Source organism: Acanthochromis polyacanthus, chromosome 14 (assembly GCF_021347895.1).
Source record: "Acanthochromis polyacanthus isolate Apoly-LR-REF ecotype Palm Island chromosome 14, KAUST_Apoly_ChrSc, whole genome shotgun sequence".
NCBI lineage: Eukaryota > Metazoa > Chordata > Actinopteri > Pomacentridae > Acanthochromis > Acanthochromis polyacanthus.
Genome location: NC_067126.1, coordinates 20943609 through 20963115, shown reverse-complemented (window position 1 = coordinate 20963115; position 19507 = coordinate 20943609). Strand labels below are relative to the sequence as shown.

The 19507-nt window shown below is 40.5% G+C and overlaps 1 protein-coding gene and 1 long non-coding RNA gene across 2 annotated transcripts in view; one reads left to right on the top strand and one right to left on the bottom strand.

The window, feature by feature from the left end:
* Positions 1-1476: 1476 nt before the first annotated feature.
* LOC110967604 (uncharacterized) lies at positions 1477-16244 on the bottom strand. The gene is made up of 4 exons (XR_007946809.1): positions 10728-16244; positions 8998-9139; positions 7339-7399; positions 1477-6204 (listed from the first exon to the last, which is right to left on the bottom strand). It is a non-coding gene; the product is annotated as an uncharacterized LOC110967604 (long non-coding RNA).
* A 37-nt stretch (positions 16245-16281) lies between these two features.
* The window catches only part of tmeff2a (transmembrane protein with EGF-like and two follistatin-like domains 2a), a 144324-nt gene continuing 141098 nt past the window's right edge, over positions 16282-19507 (top strand). Inside the window, exon 1 of the mRNA XM_051959146.1 lies at positions 16282-17028. Within this exon, the coding sequence (XP_051815106.1) occupies positions 16839-17028 (190 nt within the window). The 5' untranslated portion in view covers positions 16282-16838. The remainder of the gene's footprint in view (positions 17029-19507) is intronic.

Below are 19507 nucleotides of genomic sequence, written 5' to 3'. Positions count from 1 at the left end.
TGGTGCAATGGGTTGGATGTCAGACTTTCCATCTTGGGTTGGCGGTTAGATGAAACCACAAATGAATGTTGACTTTAGCTTGTTTGCTCATTTGAAGCACACTCACTGTTTGGATAGACTTAGGACAATATCTTGCTTTTTTGTTCAAATATAACACTTTTATAGCCTCTTTAATGCTTTTCCTACATTTCCTGGATGAAAAGAGTGACAAGTCCCCCCCTACATAATATACAATTTGTTGGCAAGGAGAGACAGCAAAGCAATAAAATAAACGGCAAAGGTATGCTGATTTTAAATGTATTTTTGCTGTTTCATAAGCAAATCTGGCAGAAATTATGTTTCTTTCAAAACATTTATTTGTATATTATTAGGAGCTGCAGCTACCTGTCAGTTTCCACATCTCCATATATTTTACTTATTTCTTCATAGATTAATCTTGTACAATTCACGTAGATTTACCTTTAGTTTAATTAAATCAGACTGAAGTTCTCCACACATTCTGCACATGCATTTTGCTAATGAATCCTTTTAAAAATGATAACGTGTCATATCACATCATGCACACATCATGTACACATCATGTCCCTCCAGTTTCTCTCTGTCTCACACACACTCACACATGCACACACTTTGTCTATATCTGTATCTGCATCACTGCTTTTTATTTCAGTCGCTTAGCTTTTATGTTTTCGCAGCATTTGTGTGTCATAGTGACATATTTCTCTTTTTGTTGTGATGTCCTCTAAATTTCTGTTCGCTTTTGAGCAGTTTTTATTTCTGTGCGTTGCTGTTTCTCATGTATTTATTATTTGTGCAAATGACAAAAAAAAACAAAACAAAAACATCAAATCTGGAGCAAAGAAATAAAGGAGCATAAACTCATGAACTCTGTCTATTCTGCTTCTTGGTCATGATGCCCTGACTGACATTGCCAGTGATATTTACTTATCATATGAAACCACTCTGAGTAATAATGTGTGACATTTTCCTTTGTCGCTCGTTGTCGATGCTTGATTCAACGCAATAAAGATTCAACCTATGATCACTTCATGAAAGCTTTCACATTTGCACATACTATAGAAGCAGCTATTTCTCATGAAAACCTTGTGGCGCACAGAATGAGATGCATTTTATGCTTGTAGAAGTGAAACAGCTGGAAATAAAGGGAAGAAAAAGGCGGGTCAATATAGCAGGAGAAGCCGTGCTATGGAAAAATATGTGTTTACTGTTAAGATTCTGCTTTATTTGAAGTTGTAGTTGGTGTGCGTACGTGTCATTGATGTCCTTGAGAGCTGATCTTTTTATCTGCTTGTTTTCGTGGTTTTTGTCAGTGACATTATTTTTGACTCAGCAGTAATGGTATAATCAGCAAAGGTGAGACATCAACTGAAGCACTCACATGGAACCTATTTGGATTCATATTCAAGCAACAGCATTTGCTGTTGGCCTTTTGACTACAAAAGAGACACAATGTAATGTGATAAGTGGATAAGAACTTTATGCAAATGTGCACATAATGCCATCTGTATGAATAGTAACTGATGCAATGACTGAAATTTTACTATTGTATGATTATTCACTTCACCAGTCACAAACAATATTACCAATCAGTGCCACCTCTACTTCAGTAGCTCTACTGTTGTATACTGAATACTAACTTAGCGAACCCCTCCAATGAAAGTTTAAGCTTTTTGCCTTGTCGATATGTAAGCAGTCAACAGCATGACTGAGCATTTCCACCGTCAGATTACACATTTCTTTAAAAAATGCACAACTGTGGATCTACCATAAGCCACTGACGGTAAATATTCTAAGTTTTTTAAAATTTCTGTTGGAACTGTGGAATTTCAGCGTCATAATTGAACCCTCTTCCATTAGTGTGGTGACTGGTAGTTATTCCAAAGGAATCTGCATAATCAGACAGAGGCTGACACACAGAGACACAGTGAGGATAGGACAAGTTCACCCCTCCCTCCACATCCCATCTAGAGGAGCGTGGCTGCCTGCAATCAGGACAGATGAGCTGCTTAATGCCTTTTGTCCCGCTCCCCAGCACCTGCTCATTAAAATCACCGTTCAGACAGAGACATGGCCAGTTTGGATGGGGAGAGTTGGCATACTTTGTCGGCAAGTTGCTGATGCACTGAGCCAGACACAAGCACAGAAGTGCGCATATGCCCCTATATAATCACTCTGGAGTATATGCCCTTTCATACACACATATACAAGGAAAGGTACTGTATATGTGTATAATTACATATAGCATGAGGACAGGTTTAATTTCTTGGTCACTATGAGCAAATGTCACACAAACAAGACTAGAAAAAATTCCTGAGGGTGATGTTTTGTATTCAAGGCCTGCCTTCATGCAAACATCACGGAATGTGAATGAATTATAGCAGAGATATCACATTCATTGTAGTTCAGGGGCCACATTCAGCCCAGTCTGATCTTAAGTGGGCTGGACCAGTAAATTCATAACATAATAACCAATAAATAATGGCAACTCCAAATTTTTCTTTTGCTTTAGTGCAAAAAAGTACATTCTTACTAAGTTCACATTAAATGAAATCTTTTGTTCACAAAATATTATGAACAACCTGAATATTCGTAAGCAAAATAAGTGAAATCTCAACAATATTAAGCCTCAGTTTAGCATTTGTGTATCACAACTTACAGATCACAGTGTGTGTACAAAGGCACAAAACATTTAGTCACAGGAATCTGGAACTGAACGATATAGTACTTTACAACACGTCAAGATCTAGAAATTATTATAAATTCCCATTCATTTCCACATCTGTGCAGGAATCCTGACACACCACAAAAACTAAAGGTTGAACTAATAAGTAAGAAGGTTAAATTGCCCTCCTGCCTTGTAAATGTAGAAAATTTCTGCATAACAAATGCATATAAGTTGTGATAGTACATCAACAACCAGACTCAGTCATACTGAAGCTGCTGAGTCACATTATGTTGCACAGTGTTCAGTGTCTTTAAATACTTTCACAATAAGTATTCATTTTAACCTCTTTAATTTTTGCACTTTGCGATGTCATCCTGTGGGCTGGGTTTGGTCTGCAGGTCTAATGTTTGATACCCTTGAACTATAGGAACAGATAGAACCAGTGTAGTATAATTGCTGCAAATTAAGTTTGACAATGTTTTGGCTTCTTGTTCACATTTTCCACTTTCTGACTTTCTGATGCTTGAGGAAAGCTAAGAGAAAAAAAAAGAAGAAGTAATACTTTTCTTTCCACTCAGACAATTTAGGTTTAGTCTGGTGGATGAGTGAGCTGTCAATGAATTGAAGAAGTCTTTAATTCCGGGCTAATTTTTGTGAGAGCGATAAGTAAAGGACACAAACCTGAGACTGATTTACTGGCCTGGAGTAATATGATCTGGATATAGGCCATCACTCAAGGGGCAAATCAGATACCCACTTACCATAGGGAAGTGTCAAACTTCATATTTTTCTGAGATGAAAAAGTAAGATTTCCATGAACTATGCGAACTTGCAGAGCTCTAGAGATAGGAACTAATACTGCCAGAAGTGTCGTGACTACCAGTCGTGTCACCCATACTAAAAATGCGCGGGATGATGGTGCTTTAGGTGTAAGTATACACCAAGCGCTACAGCTTTACTGTAACAACTCTGCTGCAGCTGTCTTTCTGCTGCACTGCAGGCTAATACCCCCAGGCTAACTCTATTAGTTCCCATGAGTGGCAAAGAGGAAAAATCCACTTCCTCATTCATCCCCTCAAACATCCATCTGACTGAAAACACACTGGGATATTTATGATGGATATTTCATGGCCTGAATGGCTTTGTGTCAGGGATGGATGCACTCTACCTTGTTTTTTCTTCAGAGAAACACATGGACAGGGCATGCTTACTTGTTGAGAAAAAGGAGTGTTTGGTATGTTTAAGTTCTTTTCTTTTCTGCTTGAACAACAAAGATCAAATTATAGTCCAGCAGCCATGCTTGCAGACATACTTTACAGTTTTGCTCTTCAGATTGGGTATTGATTCCTGAGTAAGTTAAAAGCGCCATAGGTTACTTGCTGTACTTCCTGCCCTCCTGCATGTGGCTTTGTCCAAATGGGATACAACTGGTATTCAGCCTCGTTTCACTCTGGTTTTGTTCTCTACCAACTCCTGAGGGAAATATGTGTCTCTTGAGCTGCTAAAAACTCCACTATGTTCACCAGCGAGTTTAGTTCCCAGTGTACCATTTGGTGCCAAACAAAATAGTGTTTCGGAGAGCTAAAAATGAGCCAAGAAGAGCTGCTCATTCAGGTAATAATGTGCTGTTGCATCTTGTCATCCAAGACCTCGTCCTTTGACTCATCATCGCAGTCCCACAGAGCAGTTAGGCCTTCCTGCTCATGCTGGGTGAGAACAGTCTCTCTTTCTGAGACCACATCACTCAGGACCTGGACTGACTGCTGCAGAATTCTGTCCTTCACTATCGCTTCTCTCTGGAGCTCTTGAAGCACGACCAATCCATTCCGAGTTGACCAAAGTGCCGTACATGCTATAACACAGGTAGCAACAAAATAATGTGCAAAATATCAAGACAGGATAAACCTAGGTGACCTAGTCTGACTCATCTAATGTCGACTTGAGGTCAAAGCCTGCTGTTACCTAAATGCATTACACATGGCTTTCTTTCTCCTCTTCTTTCGTTATCTGCGTGTTGCTGTTTTCCGAATCCCCTTACTACAGGAAACAACAACAACAACCACTTCTGAGCCGCAAACTACAGGCTGAAAATGTCAGGTTTTGCAGAAGATTTGGATCGTACAATAATGGCGCTCTTCCTTGTTTCTGCCATTAAATGAACCTTTTTGTTGACGGTGCTCATCTCTCTGCATGCAAGTGTTGCACCAAAACAAATTCATGTCAGTCTTGTGCAGGGACATTGTTGCTACATCCTGTTGTTAGCACTGCCTAATATCTGGTGTTAGCTGAAAGAAGAAAGAGAGCATTTTCCCCCATACAGCAGAATGATTCTGAGATGCAGCCAGTCCATTTTCCAGCATTGATACAATACTGTAGAAATATATCTAGCTATGTGAAGAAACAAATGACCAGTGTGAATTGTCACATTGTTTTCACGCTGCCATTTGAACCATTGTTATGTGAAAATATCCATTAGAGCCACTTTAACTAAAGTACATTGAGTTTTGATAAGCTCCGTGAATTTTGGAAGCTCAATGAAGGTCGCGGCGTTATTTAATTGAGGGATTTATTTTAAGTCATTTGGGGGTCATATAATTAATTCAACAGCACAAATTTACTTATTTAAGGGTACAAATGTCCCTCCTGACACCTTCTGCATTGAGTTCCCTAAGCAGCTCTATCCCTTGAAAATGATCTTATAATTATACGACTAAGGGCAAATATAATTTGATAGAGATGTACCACCACCCACATTACATTTTCAGTCTTGTTTAATTCACAGTGAGGAAAAGATGTTAATAAATATATCTGCTAAACCCTATGCACTCACAACACTTGGTGGACTGGTCAGCTTGCATAAAGAAAAAACACCTGACTTGAAGTAAGAGACGAGTCGTGTTTAAGTTGCAACTGAAATAATGATCTTTACCAAACTGTAAAGTTCCCCCTTCACATAAAAACATACAGACTTCTTGTAACTTCAGTTGGAGCTTTAAAGTGCAGAATGATGTGTCTGCAGAATTTGACTTGAGAGAAGCACATTTTCATATGTATCTGCTGAAATGTGTCAATTTCTTGTGCTTGCCTTAATCGTCACTCTCACTTATGTAAATACAGCAAATAGAGCCAGCGACATCACAAAATCAGTTTTTCAGTATGCAACTTGCGTGTCATGGGAAAACCTGCACTTGCTTGCACATCCAGAGAACCATCATTTCTGTTTAAATAGGAGAACTCTTCTCATTAAACTTCAAGTTTAGTATAATATTTAGCATATTCATAGGTTCCGGGTATTCAAGAGGGGAAGGGAGTAGAAGGAATTTTAAGAACTATATGCTAGGTAATTGAACATTTTTTGAAGAAACAGCACATCAGTTGTCATAAATTGCTCCAGTGAGCGAATTCTTTTTCTTAAACATTACTGGAGGGTTATTAATCAAACCAGATGTCTTTTTTAGTCCTGAGTTCTGCACATCCATCGTCCACCGTGACCACCTCCTTCATCCAGCATCCAGCATCTAGCAGAAATCACAGACATAAAATAGAAAAGAAATAAGTAGACATGAACAGAATTTATTTTATTTTATAGAGAATAAGAAGAAGAAAAACATTCGGGGAGCACAGTACTCTGCCACGGCTGCTCAGTCATTCTATCATTTGATGAAATCTTTAATAACAAATTACCTCGTGCTGAGCACAGGTGTGTTATGCACATATACGTTATGTATGGGTACAGAATCGTGTCACCTAAATATGTAGCGGGAATTGATGAGACTCGGAAACACCCCCACAATTTAATCAATTATTCCTTGTATCATTTCCGACCAATCGCAATCATGATTGTCAGCAGGCAGCTGATGTAGTGTTCACTTGTTGTCATAGTTACAGTGACCTTGTGCCGCTATCTCGCAATGACACAGAAATCTGTTCAGTTGGTCCTTGTGTCATTTCTGAGGTTACCTGATAATTTCATCCAAATCCGTTTGTCCATTTTTGAGTAATGTTGCGGACAGACAGACAGACAGACAAACGCATGCCAATCTTTACATAACTCCACCATATGCCTAAATATAGCGTGCTGGATGGATGACAACAACAACAACAGAAGATATTGCAGCCTGCAAGGGGAATGAAAGACTATAATAGCTGAGAAGTTGGAAATTAATGACAATAAGCATGATAATAATGATGAATGATGACGCTGGAGGTGGTGATGATGATGACGATGATGACGATGATGATAATAATGATGATAATGATACTTTAAATAGAAGGTCTGCACATGCAGGTTAATCTCTCCCCAAGATCCCAGAATAATCAGAATTTCAATGCAGTCGCATAAGCAGAGAAAGACAGAGTCATGACTTTAATCAGCCTGTGCTGAAACAAAAGTTTAAAAAAAAAACTGACAAGTACTTGGCTTACCAATTGTAACCACACACACACACACACACACACACACACACACACACACACACACACACACACACACACACACACACACACACACACACACACACACACACACACACACAAAAAAACACAAGAAAATGCTTCCAAGAGCCCAGTATCATGTTTTGATAATGCATCTTAGCAATCACAGTAACAGGCTGACATAATTATATACCATACACTTCTATGTGCACTCTAACCTTTCAACTTTTGCCGTGGGTAACATACACCAGCCAATGATTCCCAAGACACTGTCAGCCCCTGGATTTACAAAAGAAATGGATGATTTATTAATACATCAAAGTAATTATGAGGTAAAAATCAATCATCAGATATCTGATACAGGGTTGAGTGTTATTCCAGAATGCTCTCTCAGGAGACGGTGTACATTTCAGCAAGTCAGAAATGTAATTAGCCTTTAGCCTGGGGCTAGGCAGCGTTTAGGCTGACCTCCTCCTCAACAAGCCTGCATGAGTGTCACTGATACCAGAGCAGGTATTCAGTCAGACTAATGCACAGATATGGCTCACAATGAGAAAAGAAAATATTGTAGAAATGGCTGTTTGGTTGAAGGTGAGTTAAAGCGTGAACTATTTGTAAATTCTGCAGTCAACTCTGAACTTCAGGAAAAATCCAAAGGAAACTTAACTATACCAAAATGCTCTGTGCTGAGCTGGACTCACATCTACTTTTGCTGATGGAGTTGAGTGGGATAACTGTCTAGCCTTGAGGTAAAGCCAAGCAAAACCAAGACAGTTGTTCGTGTTACACCCTGCAAAAACCATGTGGGTGAAATTTTGGACAAAGTTTGACTCTAGTGTGGCTGGTATTGTTCTGTAGGATCCACCTACGCAGACTAGGCCAAGTTCTTTTGACTGCTCCAGGACTCCCACAGTGTAAATGACTCTTCACTTTTGAAATTGTTTTAAAAAACAGAGGAAAAAAAATCTTGTGTGAAACAATGCTTGGCACAAGCTAATTTTAAACCCTTTTCTTATTTCACGATATGAAACAGAATAAAGTAGCAAAACTGAGTGTAGTCTTGCATCCCTGTGACCTGTGTGCACATATTTAATGTTGTTACTTAGGCAAAAACAGGAAAGAAATGAGAAAAACCTCAATATTTTAGTGCCCAGTTTCAAACACCATAATGCAGAGCTACCATTTGTGTTGGCCAACCACCAAGGTGAATTTTCATCTCTGCTCCCAGTAAGCGGCGAGACAAAACCCACCAAGTGTTCAGTTGTCTCCAGCAAGAACAAGAACGAGGGCCAGGACAAAGCTGGATTCACTACAAATTCACTCCTCAAGGACAAATCAAACACTGCGCATGATTCAGATGCTAACTTGGAATTTCCCATTTGAACACAAACAGCTTTTCAGGGAAGGCCTGGTTATGTAAGCTTTGTGCATTATTCCAACAGGTTTTCAAAACAGACTGTGCTTTTCTTCTAAATCAGAAGGAGAGACAACTGTCTGTAAAGGTACCCCGAGAAGATGGATGTTTTAGTAAGACTCCAACCAGAGCGACACAGCCTGTGTGTGACGAACCGGTCGTTGGTCAACCATCAGCTGGACTACAAAGCACTCTCAGAACCACTGCAGTGACAATGCAACCCAATGCTGATGGGACAAAACTATTCAAACAGGCCAATGCTATTGCAGCCATCAGTGTTGATATTAAGCCATCCATCAGTGCTTTAGCAAAGTCTGTCTCTCCAGAATAAACAAGTAGAGCCAAAGGCGGGCATGGTCCTGAACAACCAGAAAATGTTTGCACTGATTTTATAACAATTCAAAAAAGTATAGAAATGCATTACTTTTAAACTGAAAACTAAATAAGGAAAGTATGACTTTACCTCACTGAAGAAGGCAGCATTAAAATAACAGTTTACAGGAAACTTGCACACACGGACCAGCACCTCCTCTGGACATCAGGACACCCCACAGCACACAAACTCTCAGTAGTCAGAACGCTTTATGAATGGACCAGCATCACAACTGAAGATAAAGACAGACAGAGGAACAACGCATCAAGAACGCACTCACACATTGTCAATATCCAATATGGTCCATGAACAAAGGAAAACAACAAGCCAAAAACAAAGAGAAAAAACAAAAACCGGACAATAAAAATAAAGACATAATCACCATCCCACATATCTGAGGGATAACAGAACCTATACAGCGTAAAATAAAAAAACACATCAACACAGCAGTAAAACCACATACAAAACTCTGGCAGCTATTAGATCATATAAAAAGATAAAATAGAAATGGACAATAAATGCAAGATTATATATGAAATTGTGTGCAAATCATGTGAGAAAACATACATTGGTGAAACAGATAGATCATACAACACAATAAAAAAGGAACACCAGACAGAATGTGAAGAGGAAACAATTGGACGACTCACAAGAACACAAAAAGAACTAAAAAAACACTCAGAGAGTGCAGTACTCCGTCAAAACTGCTCAGTTGACGTATTGTTTCCAACGGATGAAATCTTTAATAAAAAATGACCTTGTGCTGAATTACAGGCATATGTTATGCATGTGCATGTTATGTATGGATAGGAAAGTGCGTGTAAATTACACTTATGAAGGTGTGTTGATCAGTTCATCACTTTTGGCAAGCCTTTGTTTTGCTAGTGTTAAAATAACTGTGCCCTCCATGCTTTTATTTTGAAGGCGTATATTTTTTAATGTTTCGGGCTTTTATTTTGTAAGCACTCGAGCGGCACAGGAAGTGTTGTCTCAGAAGCGTTTACTTGACATGACGAAGCCGCTGCCAATAAGCCCGAAAATTCACATAAAGATGACAGAAAACGGTTCCACGCTTGTGCTGTCTAGCAAAGGATGTGTCTAAACTTAGAAGCACCTAGCGGGGACAAGATATGACGGTGAAGAAATGAAGGAAGGACAGAAAGGTGAATTTGTGTTCAAATAAGGCTGATGGCTGAACTTAAGGTGTCTGGCTGGGGTTTGCTACATCGCTTGGCCTAAATATGTAGCGGTAGGCAGGAATTGGTGAGAAACACCCCACAATTTTAATCATTTCTTGTATGATTTCCAACTGATAAATCATGGTCAATTTGTAGTGGGATCCCAATCATGTGATCTTCAGCTGTAGCAGACACAGTGTTGACGTCATGGTTACAGCTGTGCAGGCTGCTATATCTGGCAATGGGAAGTCTTTAACAAAGCCGTGGATCCACATTATAAGCCGCATCAATGCCAAAATTTAATCACTTTGTCCTTGTGTCATTTCTGACCTTCCCTGAAAATTTCATCCAAATCTGTTGCTCCGTTTTTGAGTAATGTTGCACACAGACAGACAGGTTTACAGTCAAACATACACTAATTGTCACATAAGTCCGCCAAGGCCTGGCGGAGTTATGTGTCGATCAAGAAAACAAACAAACAAACAAACAAACAATAAAAACAGTCATTACAGGGTACTGTAAAAGAAATAATCACATCATGAACTGGGACAAGGAGAGGATTTTAACATCAGAAGCCAACAAATACAAATGATGGATTAAGGAGGCCATAGAGATTGGGAAGCGGGTGAAGGAGGCCTACACCTTCTCACATGGATTCCATCCTCCAGAGACCACCTGACAGAGAAGGGCGTGGCCGGTCTAACAGATTCACACCTGATAAAAAAGGACAGGTCATCACACATCTGATGAAGCTGTGAGGAAGACTGCAGAACACGTCAGCAAGGTAAAACCACACTTTCCTGATTTAGTTGGCGGTTTAAAAGTAATGCTGTTCTACAGTAAGAAATGACAAAATGAACATAATCCAACTTATTCAAAAAAGTGTTATGTCATTTAAAAGTGAACACAGTTAGGTTTAGCTGTGCTTTACATGAAGCTTTTGAGATGAAACCTGCTTTAAAGAGTGCAAACTGCTGAACAATGCAAGGCTGACTCAGAACCTGTAGCCAAAAGGAAGAAACAAAAGGCTGAATGGACACAGTGTGACATCTCAGCTGGGTGTTTTGGGCAGAAGATTTCATTTTGAACATAAGTGTGTCACTATCTTATGTAATTTATACTGTAAAATGTAAACTTCAGCAACCATTCCATATTTATAATCAATTCAATCAATCGATTGTTACATAAAACGCTCATTATTCTGTATGCTTAGTCTTCATGGCATACTTCTGTATGGCAGTATTGCCTGCATAAGCAACTGATAAGACTGAGTCAACATCAAAAGTGACTGATGATGATGAATGATTTGGCTTAAAGCAAATTACCAGGCAGAAAAAATAAAAAATAAATTCCAAAATTAAGGAGAAATTAAGCCGCCCTACCGTGAGCGCTGGTCTTGGCCACTCCAGTAAACACTGTTTGACAGCAATTCTAAGTATAGCTGCATGCATAAAATTAGAAAGCAATAGTGATTTCAATAAGCAATGTGCCATTAGAGCACTAAGAAACTGAGTTGATAATATTTTACCTTCTTTGGTCCATGAAGGATGAGCTTGAACAGAATATGATTTTAGTTATTTGTCAAAAACAAATTCATTCCTTCAAATGTATTTAATTGATTCCCTCAGTGCTTACACCTTCAAAAATCTGTTTGTCATACACTTGTGATGCCTGCATTATTGGATGCTGCTTTAGCTGCAGTGACCAGTTTCGGCCTGCTACCTGTTCACTGTACATATACCAGTTTGTAAAGCAGTGCAAGATAAACACCATGCTGTGAAGAATTTTAAATAGTTGCACATGTTTAATGCGGTTTTGTTTTGTTTTTAGATCCACCTTATTCTGTCTGTTCTGCCTGTTGTTTTGCCTGATAAACAGCCCTTTATATTGTCTTTGACATTTTAACCACATTTTACAGCGTAACTAATGGGTTTTGTTCTGTGAAGATTGTTTCTATTCAACTGCAATCACCAGATCCGTCTGACAAACTACTTGCATGCAAGTTAACTTGCTTTTTTGAGGTACAAATTATTAATGCCAGAGCACAAATGACTAATTCATTCTCTCTCAAAACTCTGAACACCTGCAGAGCTTTGATGCCCTTGTCCCAGTAGCCAGCTGGACGGTTGAAAAACCCCTCATGGCCCATTAAAGACATATAAAAGAGACAACATCTGAATGATCATCCATAGCATTGAAAATTCCTATATACTAATATTTCTTACTTATTAACCTTTCTCTAATTCTAAAGTGAGCTTTTGTATGTGGCATTACCTCAGGGATGTCTGGTACAAGCCAACAAGGCCAGACGCTGTCACAGTGGTCAGGACCCTTTGTGTCAGACTGGAGACTCTTCAAAGACTCCTCTTGGCTTTTTGACTCCTGCTTAAAGCCTATCTGAATATCTAAGCACTAAACTGCTTTGCTGCTTTGTTTACATCCCCAGCCAGTTATATAAAACCTTGAAAAGTGAAGCTCGCTCCTTCCCTTTTATAAATCACAGTGTGACGGTGACAGGTCTCTAAATGTGGGCAGGCAAAACAACTCTGAGTGTATTTAATGGTGAATAGAGATGGACAAGGAATAAAAAAAATAACTGAATATGCCATTTGTGTGTCCAATTGGCGGCATAAAACGATGGATGAAGCTCAAGTGGATGAGGTATTTGAAGTTCACCCCCATACAGTTGTCATGAGCTCAAAATAAGCTATGGAGACAAAAGTTGTTTTTGTACCAGGCTTTGAACATGCTTTATTTCCGTTGTAAAGTTGGCCATTTTAACGTGGAGTTCTGTGGGGATAAATTCACTTGAGGAGGCAGATTCAAGTAGTCAAACGAAGAACTGCATTTTTTATTTGTATTTTATATTTTTTTAGCACTTTGATGCTTTCGTCATGTTTCAGCCCTAGCTATTGCTGCTTTTTCACTTTCTTTTGATATAGTCCTGTATAATGAGTGTACCAGAGGTAAGACGACCGCACTGGTAGTCAGAGGTGTTCTTATAGCACAGGTTTGGTTAGGTTTAGATACAAAAACATCATGATTAGCTTTCGGAAAGGTTTGTGGTTTTGGTAAAAAAAAAAAAAAAAAAAAAAAAAAAAGAAGTGCTTTGCTAAGTATAGAAGAACAATAATCACGCTATTAAAATTAATGACTGTTCACGGTTTAAAGAAACAATACCAACTGTTAGAGATGATTGTTTGAAACATACAACAACCAGCAGTCTTCTATGTTACAGTCCAATGCTTTGTAGGCTCATCCACCCACCCTAAAACCCCTTCTACCCCTCCTTTACACCAACTGAGCAACTCCCAAATGACACCTTTTGCTATGTTGCTTCCCTCATCATTTTTACAGCCAGAGGGGTTCGTCACAAAGAAATGATCTACTTGTTAAAAGCTGCTTTCTAAAACAATCTATAGATTCGTTTAGGGAGGCCAGTCTTACTTTGGATGCACAAAAAAAATCAGATAATGACCTATGGCCATCTTATACTTTTCAGTTCTACTGCTGAAACAGGCTAGTCTTGGTTACCATTAGTTGATGTGTTTTCTTTCCTCGCCAGTGTGTTACATCAGATATAAAGGTTGAAGTCTCCCATTAGAAAACCTATTCTTTATGACCAGACTGCTCCTTTTGATGATGGCTCAAAAAGCAGAATGAATGCTGTTTTCTCTGTTTGTCAAGAGACAGAACGATATAGAGGAAGTAAGACTGACAACTGTGTTAACAAGTGTCACTGATAACCAAGGTCTAAGGCTTCCTCTCTACAGCTTTGCCACTGAAAAAAAGCCTGTACTTCATACGAAGGACTCAGTATTGCTTCTAGAAAATTAGACTTAAGAGACTCACAAACTCCACTGCACTAAAAGTGTCATGTTTTAGTTCTATTTCTCTTATTGTACTCCAATTTCACACTCTACATTATATACAATATTGCCTTTAAAGTGGCAACGTACAGTATACCCGAACGCTTCAGTGGACAAATAAAGACAGCTGGAAGCAAAGAGAGACTGCTTGCTTTGAAGTCCAAATTAGTAGAGTAGAAAGGCAGCCTTAGGTTGGTTGCCACCACCCTACTAGTTAGCCTTCCCTTCCCCCCTCCCTTGTCATAGTCTAAGGCTAATATGATCCCATTAATTCAGCTGTGGTTGCTGCAACTTGGCAAAGACTACACATCTATAAAATTCAATGATGCTATATTTGTTTACAAGCTGCTTCTGTGTAAAGAAAATTGCATTCTCGCTCAGAAGCATGCCTTCCTCTGGGATTCTTCAGCAGTCACATGATGGCAATTTCATGCTTTTACAGTGAATTTACAACCCAGCCATCTCCATTACAACTGAGCAATGTCTGCGTCTCACACGATGCTGATCAAGGCAAGAGATGTGGCAAAAGTTCGAGAACTATTTCAGCAAATGGACGTTCTACAATGATTTTCTTTGTCAAACTACTACATCCATGAGTTTTAATGAACGTTTAAATTCAGCTATCCCAATTTCATCATGCAAATTCAAGTGCATCGCAATCTATAGCCATAATCCCACAGCAAATCTGATCAACTAATGTCACAAGGCCAAAAGATTTAAAGGTGCATTGGTTTGACACAACTGGTAACTAGGTTGTGAACACCGTAAAGCGTTTAGCTGCTAAAATACCAGATATGTCCCACTGGAGCTGCTGTAGAGATATTCAGACACATGACTCCAACTGAATGCCAGTGTTGTTTTGTAATTATTGGCTTAGTTCACTAATGAGATTTAAATATCTAGAAGATAATTTATCAGGCTTGTGTTCACAGCTTCATTCAGCTGCCCCTGGGTGGCTAAAACCATTTATACTAGTTTAAAAATTCAGTAGACAAAAGCAGTACTAGCTGAATCAAGTTTGACTGTCCCGTTACTTTGTTCCTCAGCAAGTTCTGACAAATCCATTCTATAATAGCCTTCTGTTGATAGATGCTTGATGACATTTCTTCACACCTCTTGTCACTTTGTCTGTCAGCTGCTGGTCATGTAGACTGAGGGTACAGCAGGGCATCTTTAGCTGGAAATAACTGCCTCATATTGTCCATCTAAAGACAATAAAGCCTAAACATTGTACTCTAAGAAGACTTAGAAGCTCTGCAGAACTCCAAAGTTGTGTTCGTAATTTAGCAGCAAGCGTCACAAGATGTTTAAAGCCAATCTATGACTAACCTCATGTGTGAATTAGGTAGAACATTCTTGGTGATTTGTCCTGCCATGAGGATACTTGCCCAATGTGCGTGCGCGCATGTGTTTGTGAAGCTATGTGAAGTATTCCTCACTCCTTGTGATGACCCAGAGGACCTCTAACTGTTTGAATGTGACTGGTTGCTGTTTGCCGCAGCAGATGTGTCGCGAACCACATTAGCTGAGAAAAACCCGTGTAATGATCTTAGAGGGACAAGCAATAAAAGGCTTATTTGTTTACAGCATCTGCAGCTTTTCTTCCTTAATATCATGAGGTCAAGTGTCTTTATGGCTGTGACCGCCTTGACAACGACCCCTTTGTTTGCTTTGTGGGGCTTTTCCATGCGCATGGCTTTCAATTTCCTCGATTCATAGAGGGTGAGCGTTCTCAACCTGATTCTGGACTTGACCTCTTTAACTCCCGCTGATGCTGAACACTTTCTGGGGCTTTCATGGCCAAAAGCATGTCAATTACTGGCTGCATCCTGACAGCAGTAGCTTATATCCAAAATAATATTGAGGTTTCTTTGGATTGCCTGCAGGCAGAGACCTAGGAATAGCGTCAGTGTCGTTTCAAAGTAGAGCAATTATCCCTGACCAGGCTGGACGAATCGATTCCTGCAGACTTTTTAAATGCTCCTGGCCAATTATAAATGCAGTGTATCCTGCTTTTTATACTGCCTAGCCATGGGGTAGTCATCACCAGCTGATGGGACTAAGCCTGGAGCTCTCAGTTTTTCTCTTTTCCATCTTCAATCTTTGTTTTTTCTTGTCTTTTATTTATTTCTTAAAATCATCCTATCATTATTCCTCTCCTTTGCCTACTCCACCAGTAAGATATTCTAATAGTTACTGAGGGGCGCCCCCTTCCTCCTCGCATCATACTCCACGTGATCATAACCAGCTGCTAGTGAGAGAGCCACAGAGAGAGAGAGAGAGAGAGAGAGACAAACACCAACTCGCTGCGACTCTGAACGCACCGCACATACAAAGTAAACGGGAGGACCGCTGCTCGTTTCACCCGTGGATACTATTACACAACTGCCGTCGTCTCCAAACCCTGCCTGTGGGATACTCTGGCTGCATCCTCTCATTTTTTTTTTTTTTTTTACAGTTTTATGACCTCCTTTTGTATCACCCCCTCCTTTTTAAAAAATTCTTTCCCATCTTTTCTCCCCTCTCCTCATCCTCGAGCATCCTCTCCTGCTCGCAAGTCTTCTCGCTTGCCTCGCTAACTTTTTTCATCCCACATAACCTCCTCCATCGCTCACCAACCCTCTCGGCAGTTCCCACCCGAGTCCTCCTCCTCCTTTTTGTATTATTATTATTACTGTTATTGCAGCAGCCTCCCTCTTTGGATCGGGCGGAACCCATTTGGTCAGTCTACACCGGGGCACTGCTACATGGGGCGCACGGTCTCGCTCGGAAAATGGTCCGCTGTTGGTCTCTAGGCGCCCCGCTGAACCTGTCGGGATTGGAGTTGCCGGTGCGCGTCTGCGTCTCTTTCCCACCTCGCCTGTGTGGTCGGGGCCAGTGAGACATGGGTCTGTCCGTGGTGGCGCAGGCACAGCTCGAGGAGCCCCGACGGCTGCGCCAGTGGAGCGGGACAGCGGGAGGCTGGCTCCGGATCACTCTCGTCTCGTTTCTCGCCACTTTACCTGTGGAGCAGCTGCGCGCCTTCCCTTCCTCCCTCAGCGACTGCCAGACGCCGACCGGCTGGAACTGCTCCGGTGAGAGTCATTTCATTAAGTTGCCGCCTTGCTTGCCTCTGGCTCTGTTTCATATGTATCTGGATGCGCACCTATTTTCCAAGTTAGGGTCATGTAAGTCCGTCACGTCAACGCCGAGCAGCATCAAAGTTTAGGTGAGCTCTTCTTTTTTTCTTCTTTTTTTTTTTTTTTTTTTTTTGCTGTATCCTGCGGCCAGCCTTGCCCGGGCTCTGTGCTGCTGGCGGAGCGCTCAGGCTGCAGAGGACTGCAAAGCCCCATGATGAGAGAGGATGGAGAGTTTTTTTTTTTCTTTTTCTTTTTGGTGTTGCTCGATGTGCATTTAGTTTAGTTGCAGCGTGCAGCGGAGCGTGCAGCGCCGATCCTGTCACCTGGCAGGCGAGAGAGGGGTCGATGGTTTCGATCCGACACAAAGTGGAAACGGCAACATTTAAGGATCATTTTTAACGAGTGGCAGAGCAGGAGGTGATAGGGAAGACTTGTCGCCAGAATAAATAACGCGACGTGCGCCACCGTAACTGTTAGTTTGGAGCGCAAGTCGAAGTCGGTGCGTAAAAAATTCTCCGGTTTATTATTCAGCTCAGATTGGGCATTAACTTTAATCCAGCAAATTCCCTTCATCGCAGCGGGACATTATGAGTCTGCTTTTATGGGCTTATTTGGCATGCCAGTTGTTTAATCAAGTGTTGCTTTGAATAAAAACGCAGTCGTTTCTTTTATAGGCCACTGAGCTGTAAACTTGTTTTCTGTCCTCGGTGCCCAAAACGATAAAAAGAAGCGGAGCGGGCTGCAGAGCGCAGCGCCTCGCCTCCCCTTTGTAAATCAGTCGACTGTGCCGCCATATATTTCCCCTGCCGCCTGTCCAAGTCTGAACCCTTAAAATAGCTCCAAGCCGATTCCACACACTCATGGGCAGCAGCATTATTGATATTATGGCTCATAACAGCCAGGCATCAGCGTGGAGTCATGACTGGGAAGGAGCATCAGCGGATGGCATCTAAATGAAAAGATGATATATTACAGGCATCACAAGAAATGTTTTATATGGTGACAGGTAGGATATTAAAAGAAATGATCTGTGATAATTTCGCATTTGACTTTCCGCAGGCAAAACCAGCCTGTCAGAGGAGCTTAATTTGGAGATCAAAGTTTTTAAAAATGAATTTGATTATGAGAATAGGCTAATTAAGTCTGGCTTAATTAAACACAGACAAATAAGACCAAATGAGAAATATCTTTCATTACTGTAACCTCTGGAAGATTGCTGTCACTGCTCTAACCATCTGTGGTATTTACATGTGTGGAATTGTCATATTCGGTGGGTTTTCGGCGATATTATTCTTCAGAATGAACTGTAGTTGTGTTCAGTTTAAAGAAACAGTGACTATTTTTGAGTTTTCCCTCCAAGAATCCACAGCAGAGCAGTGATGAAGGAGCTCGTCCGTTTGAATGCGTTACTGTCCTGTGATTTAGCTGTCAGTTGATCGTACATCTAGTCAGATTCTCTTCAGATAAGCTCCTTACCACAGTATATGTTGTGCTGAAGCAGAGGATGGGTTCGTGCTGCAGCTGCCGATGATGATGATGATGGTGATGATTTGCACGTCTTATAATGACTGATAATGGTAGACATCCTGTCCAAATACATACTTGCTTGCCTCCCCACTTCCTGACACTCTCATATGCATTTCGGCGGAGGCTTTTATCCAACACGCCTTGAGGAGGCTTAAGTGCATATGCTGAGAACACTGCTGCACACACACACACGCGCGCACGCACGCACACACACACCCAGCATCAATTAGAATTAATAGAGTATGACAAGTGACGTAGTTGTTGATATAGTCTACCATAAAGCAGATAATGCCCTTCAAATAATAATAATAATAACAGTAAAATTATTATTAATAATAAACATCTCACAATAATTGCCCTGGGATTAATTATTCACTCCTTTCTGTACATAATGTACTTTAACAGCACAACACAAATCAGATTGGTTATGACTTTGGTGTCATTTCAGCGCTAAGACACAAGCAGAAGAGTCAGGAAGAGAAGGTAGCAGTTTAATCGGTGCTGCCTTTCAACAAGTACTGAATAAGATTTTGTTCAGTGGGATAAAATGTGAAGTTGGAAAAACAACTCGGTTTAACAAAGATTGCCGTTTGTTTGCTTTGCATCTGTGGATGGCTTAAGGAACTGCCACTGAGGAGGCACAGTCCCGAAATGATCCTGACACTAACCGAATCTGTTCAGTGCAGACACTGACTTGGCATGTCATTGGTATAAATCTAAAGTTGCACTAATCAGGATTTATGAAAACAATCCTGCGAGTCCTGTAACAGAAAAGAGTAGTCCTCCATATGCTTGACGTGTGGCTGTTTTTCAAATGAATGATATCTGAGCAGTTTTTCAGGGGGCTTGAGAATCTGTAATCTCCACGTACGTACGGAGACTGAAAAACGACGACTGAGCTGTGAGA